The 6,091-nt window shown below is 41.7% G+C and overlaps 1 protein-coding gene across 1 annotated transcript; it reads left to right on the top strand.

Annotated features, from left to right (window-relative positions):
- The first annotated feature begins 475 nt into the window (after nucleotides 1-475).
- On the top strand, nucleotides 476-2,766 carry LOC107663471 (nicotinamide riboside kinase 2-like). The gene is made up of 8 exons (XM_016453714.1): nucleotides 476-667; nucleotides 1,073-1,163; nucleotides 1,280-1,328; nucleotides 1,428-1,608; nucleotides 1,685-1,756; nucleotides 1,825-1,931; nucleotides 2,396-2,490; nucleotides 2,570-2,766. Exons 1-7 carry the CDS (start codon nucleotides 642-644, stop codon nucleotides 2,482-2,484), a joined length of 615 nt encoding a protein of 204 aa, XP_016309200.1. The 5' UTR covers nucleotides 476-641; the 3' UTR covers nucleotides 2,485-2,490; nucleotides 2,570-2,766.
- The last annotated feature ends 3,325 nt before the right edge of the window (nucleotides 2,767-6,091 follow it).

The raw sequence follows: 6,091 nt of genomic DNA, 5'->3' as shown, positions 1-6,091 counted from the left end.
TCTCAAAGGCAAACACTAGGAAAACAACATTATATATTAGTATATTATTAATAATTATATGAATAATAATAAGGGCGTTATACTGTGTATAAGTGAACACTTTACTGAGGATATCCAGCGAAATCCACGTTTATTACCTTATATATATTTTTTTTTACTTTTTAAAACTTTTTTTATTTAAGAACACAGCATACCTACAAATAAAAGGGTCTCCGTTAAAAGAAACAAATTAAATCAACAATAAATAAAGTATAAAATATTTAGAAAGAAGAAAAACGAGATTCATCAGATTAAACATATCGTTTTTAGTAATATATATATATATATAAAAAATTCCATCCTTAAATTAGAACATCATGAATCACACGATACAACAATATCACGTGACTGGCCACACTGGGCGGCGCTTACGCGGGCTGAGGATGCTGCGCTCTCATTGGCTGAGGGCGGTTTCCGCTGTGTTTAAATAGCCAATCAGCGCGTAGCAGCTTCACTTGGGTGAAAGATCGCGAGCAAGCTTCATTCCACGCCATGGAGGACTCGAGCAGCTGACGGTTCCCGCAACCTTCTCTCTTCACGCTTTCCTTCGTACGCTCATCGATCCGTTATCAGCCGCGTCAGCGACTTGTCTCAGTTTGAGGATGAAGATCATCATCGGGCTCGGAGGGTGAGTGAGCGCGTGCTTCTCTCGTTCTGTTAGAGATGAGGAACAAAATCACCATAGTAACTGCGTGTTTATTGCATTGTGAGCGTGTAACGTGCAGTTAAAGGGACAGTTCACCCAAAAATTAAAATTCTGTCATTGACCCTCCCTCAAGTTCTTCCGCACCTGTATGAGTTTATTTCTTCAGTTGAGCACAAATTATGATATTTTAAAGAATGTTTCAAACCAAACCGGTGACGGTAACCATTGACTTCCACTGTAACTTTCTCCGTACTGTGGAAGTCGGTGGCTATGTTGAGAGGATTTTCATTTTTGGAACTGTCCCTTTAAAGTGCGGTGTTGACTGGAATGTATTGGCCTCTTAAGTAATATGATGCAGCATATAACACGTATGTTTCTGCCCCACAGGGTCACGAACGGTGGTAAAACAACACTGACGGACCGACTGATCAAGAACCTGCCCAACTGCTGTGTGGTCCATCAGGATGACTTCTTCAAGGTCAGTATAATCAGAAAGCAGAGCTTGGCATTGATCACACACAGAGGTCAGAGGTTAAGAGTGTAGCGGTGGGAGGGTCAGTGTTCTGGAGTGCGTCTCATTGGTGTATGTTTCAGCCCCAAGATGAGATTGAAGTTGATGAAGATGGCTTTAAGCAGTATGATGGTAAGCGGGCTCTTATCCAGGGGTTGGTGCGTGTGTTTTTGCATGTCTGGCGATCCGCACCGTGTCCTTGCGCTCACTGGTGCGTGTTTCCCTCCGCAGTCATCAGCGCTCTGGACATGGACGCCATGATGAGCACCATCCACGCCTGGCAGCACAACCCCGTCAAGTTCGAACGATCCCACGGCGTCAACAACTCTCTGGACTCTGAGATGCTTCCGTGCGCTCCGGACGAAGGCGTTCACATCCTGATCGTGGAGGGGTTTCTGCTCTACACCTACGGGTGAGCGCCGCATGCAAACCTGTTCGACTAACCGATCAGACCCATGCTTTTACTGAACGCTGTGTCTCTTGCGCAGACCTTTGATCGATGTATTCAACCAGCGATACTTCATTTCCATTCCATACGAAGAGTGCAAAAAGAGGAGGAGGTGAGTGACGTCTGACAGAGTGGATGAAGGTCCAGCATGCACCTGATCTCACTGTATCTGTGTTTCAGTTCAAGGAACTATTCCGTGCCGGACCCACCCGGTCTGTTCGACGGACACGTCTGGCCCATGTATGTCAAACACACTAAGATCATGGAAGACTCCGGGGTTGATGTCGGTAAGTTCCCGCTAATCAGTGTTGGGGGTAAGGTGTAATGCGAGTGACGTAATCGGATTACTTTTTCAAGTAATGCATTACTAAAGCGTACCTAGCGTTGCCCCTTAGCTGTTATAAATTCACTGTAAACCATGGCTTCCCGGGGCTTATTGCTTTTATAAAACGGTTATTCCATATACGTAGTACATTTTCACAGAGCAAATAAAGTGTAATGATATTAATAAAAACAGTATTCTTCCACCAAACAATGTAGCTCCTCAGAAACAGTTGTGGTTGCTACAAAGTGGTTGCCGAGCAACAGACAAACGTAAACAAAGGTGTATGTTACTTTGTAGAGTCATTTACAACAGCTTCGAACGCGGCTCAGCCAATCAGAATCGAGCACCGGAACTCTCCGTAACTCAGTATTGTAATGCATTGCTGTTACGAGCGTCGTTGAGACTGTAATCATGTTTGTGTTGCAGTGCAACTAGATGGAGCCATGTCCAAGGAACAGCTGTACAACATTGTGTACGGAAACATTCTGAACGGCATCCAGAACAATCTGCCCTGAACAAAGGTGTGTATGCGACCATCTGATGTCCAGTGTGTTCTCAGTTCTCAGTCGTTTTCCTGATCGTATGACGTCTGTGTTGCAGATCTGTTGATCGACGAAGCTGCTTTTCATATCGACTCCTGCGTTTTACTCCAGCCCTGACAGCGTCGGCATCGCTGTTGTTTTTATATCCTCTGTATTTATTGTTAATCCAGCTGTTATAAGGCTACATCTATAATCAACATCAGAACGTTCTGAGCATGGTTGCAGCTACAAGCAAATAAAACGAAGCTCCTGCGACACGTTTGTAGTGGTTGACTGTTTCTCTGAGTGTGGTTTATTAGGAGGAAGACTGGTGATGAAAGAGTTCATTAAAGTCATTCCAAACCTCTGTTTCTTCAGTGGAGCCCAAAAGAACATCTGCTCTTCATTGCATAATAAATACAAATGCTGACCATCATGAAGGCATCAAAATAGTCCATGCAAGTCATATAGCAGCTCCTTATGATTAGATGATTAATCTACCAATTTTTCAGAACTCTATGCCAAAGTCAGTCATCCAACACTCTGCTGAATGTCTATTTCACATGCAGTGAGTCAGTAACAACACATTCGGAGGCTGTGAGTGTGTTTTGGGAGACCGTCGTCCTGTCTGTGTTTATGTGGGTTAGCCAGAGCAGACCGGTCATTATGGTTTCAGTCATATTTCTTTTCTTAAACGCATCCTCTCAGACGCTCCCCGCTAAACACCGTCCTGCGTCACTGCAGCTGCTGCGACTGATAGCTGCTGTAATCTCACGCCTCAGACGTGGGGCTGATTAGCCTCAGGAGAACATCTCGCTGCACCTGATCTTTACAGAGCTGCTTCAGTCATTCTGTCATCTTAAAGGGACAGTTCACCCAAAACTGAACATTTGCTGTTAATTTACTCTCAAACTATCCAAGATGGAGGCGGCTTTTGTTCTTCAGTAGGACAGTAAAGATGATTTTTAGCTGAAGCCGTGCTCCTCTGTGAATCATAAAACTTGCTACCGTCACTTTGAGAGTCAATAATCAATATCAGGGAACATTAAATGAATCCCCGTGTCTCCTGACGATATACTGATGAATGAACTGATGAAACGATCAGTCTGTGCAACAGACGTCATTGTGTGATTACGTAAACAAACTAGTGAACTGAATCAGTTCATTGAAACGAACAGTCCGAAAGAATCAGTTCGTCATATTTCCCCGTTTGCCTGAGGCTCTGGATTACAGTAATAATGCTGTAAATAATGTTCAGTTTCTCGCACAGACTGATCGTTTCGCTTCATAAGATCTCAGTATATCGTCAGGAGACACGGGGATTCATTTAATGTTCCCTGATATTGAGTATTGACTCTCTAAAGTGACGGTAGCAAGTTTTATGATTCACAGAGGAGCACGGCTTCAGCTAAAAATCCTCTTTACTGTCCTACTGAAGAACAAAAGCCGCCTCCATGGCCTGAGGAAGAGTAAATTAACAGCTAATGTTCATTTTTGGGTGAACTGTCCCTTTAAACCAAGTGTAATAGTTGCTCTCTATGGGTGCCGTGCAGTGATCAGTTGTTACTAGATCACTAGACTGACCACAACACAACTAGCTGCTTGATTACTATCTCATCAACTCGTCTGAAATCATGGATTCATCGAGTGATCTATCCTTCGACTGAATTCAGCATTTCAGAAACATAAAAACTCAGATATCTGCTGCGAGCGAGTGTGAGATTGTGCGAGTTGTTGTGTTTGTGACCTGCATGTTTCCTGTGGATTCAGTCTGAGCTGAAGGTCGGTTTCTGCCTCTGGACGCTCGAGTCATTATGAGTGTGTAAGCAGAATGTGCTGTTCATAAACCCCGAAACAGAGCCCAAACCCACTGACCACATTCACATTACGCTTTATTTACCGCGGTACACACAGAAATATAATGTAAGTCACACAGTGGCCTTGTGTTCACTGCAGACGTGATTCATTAGATCGAGTGTCTGAAATTCACTTTTGTTTTACTTTACTTAAAGCCTTTATGAATCATGCATTATAAAGGTATTCATTATAATGCATTATATCTTTTCATACCACATTATATTATTTGAAGTTTTGTCATGTTTTAATGCATTATTCTTTCTAAAGGTGTAATAATGAATAGTGTTATGTGCTAAGATTCATAAGATCATACAATGCATTACAAGGCACATTTAATGCATTAAAACTACTTTTATTATGCATTATATATAAAGTCTTACCTAAATTTTTTAGTACTCATTTCTTTTTGTCATGAAAATGAATGCACACAATTAACTTGGATAAAATAAAACTTTTATAATATTTATTAAACATGATGTTATAAGCTAAAGTGGAGAAATGAAGGCAAAACTTTTGCCTATAATAAATATAAAAAATGATTGCTTTAAATTATATTGTTGAATGGCTAATTTATGATTTTATCCTCAAAATAAAAAAAGAACAGACTGCTGTACTCCACTGCTGTATATATTGTTGTTTAACACGTTAAACATAGTTGTGATTTTGATGAACGTGACTGTGAGCTTTAACACGTGTGTGTCATTTGTATGTTCAGGACACTGAAGCTTCAGCGTGTGTGTGCCGTATTTCACACGCGCCCGTCAGGGGTCACAGAGTTCAGGCATGTAGGTCTGACGTGTGTGTGTGAGCGCGTCAGATAAGAGTGTGTGTGTGTGTGTGTGTGAGCTCCGTCTGTGACACACACTCAAAACAACACAAAAGTGTTACAATTCAACTCTACAGAGAGACTGGAAATAAAAGGCCTTACAGGATAGCAGGTATAGTTTAGGTCTAAGGCGAGACACTGCAGATTAACCAGTGTGTTTCATGCGCTGGTCAGTTTAGAAGTTTTAGTCTATTTTGCTTCCGTAACACGCCTTCTTTCAGTCTAGTGGAAAGAAAACATCCAAAATAGACATTTCAGGGTTTGTTTTATTGCACGTTATCTATTAGCGTCTGCAGATTTCAATCTCAATCCCTATCTTTAAAGAGTTTTTCTCTTACAGACACCAAACTTGACAGTTTTATTCCTCTCTATATTCTGAAGGCTCGTTCATATATCATTCACACTGATTTATACAACATTTTACTCCTAAAAACATGGTGAAAATGTCTGTTGACAGTATTTTCTGATCTCTGATAAAAAGAGAAATCCAAATTCCCTCTGGAAAAACCTTTAACTCTAAAATCAAACAAGAATTATGAATCTAATTTTCAGGTTTCTGTTCTAGAATATTTACACAGAACATTTCAGGAAACGTACAAACACCTGTCTTCATGTGCTGTGAAGAATCGCTGGTGAAGTAGGGTGAGTTTTGTCATACAGTATTTGTGGAGCATTAATCTGGTACGTTTGGTCTGTTCAATGGTGACCCGTTCAAATATGATGATGAAACAAGTAAACATCCGGAGGTTTTCCAGCACTGGAGTCTGTGCAGAATGAAGCGCAGCTGGAAGAGACAGTCTGACAAATAAACAGAGGTCTGGCGTAACTCGTCTCCTCCTCCAGGTCTGGCTGTGGTTCAGGGTTAACCAGCTCACTGCGGTTCACTCACACAAACACACACACACACACACACACACA

Source organism: Sinocyclocheilus anshuiensis, unplaced genomic scaffold (assembly GCF_001515605.1).
Source record: "Sinocyclocheilus anshuiensis isolate Anshui unplaced genomic scaffold, SAMN03320099.WGS_v1.1 scaffold2237, whole genome shotgun sequence".
Taxonomy (NCBI): domain Eukaryota; kingdom Metazoa; phylum Chordata; class Actinopteri; order Cypriniformes; family Cyprinidae; genus Sinocyclocheilus; species Sinocyclocheilus anshuiensis.
Note: the sequence above shows the minus strand (reverse complement) of the source record. Positions and strands in the feature narration are given on the sequence as shown.

What these genes read in the sequence shown, in the direction of transcription:
- LOC107663471 (XM_016453714.1), top strand. Translation starts at nt 642, where the DNA reads ATGAAGATCATCATCGGGCTCGGAGG. An exon ending in ATCATCATCGGGCTCGGAGG is followed by an intron (nt 668 to 1,072) that starts GTGAGTGAGCGC and finishes TCTGCCCCACAG; the next exon opens with GGTCACGAACGGTGGTAAAA. An exon ending in GAGTGCAAAAAGAGGAGGAG is followed by an intron (nt 1,757 to 1,824) that starts GTGAGTGACGTC and finishes TCTGTGTTTCAG; the next exon opens with TTCAAGGAACTATTCCGTGC.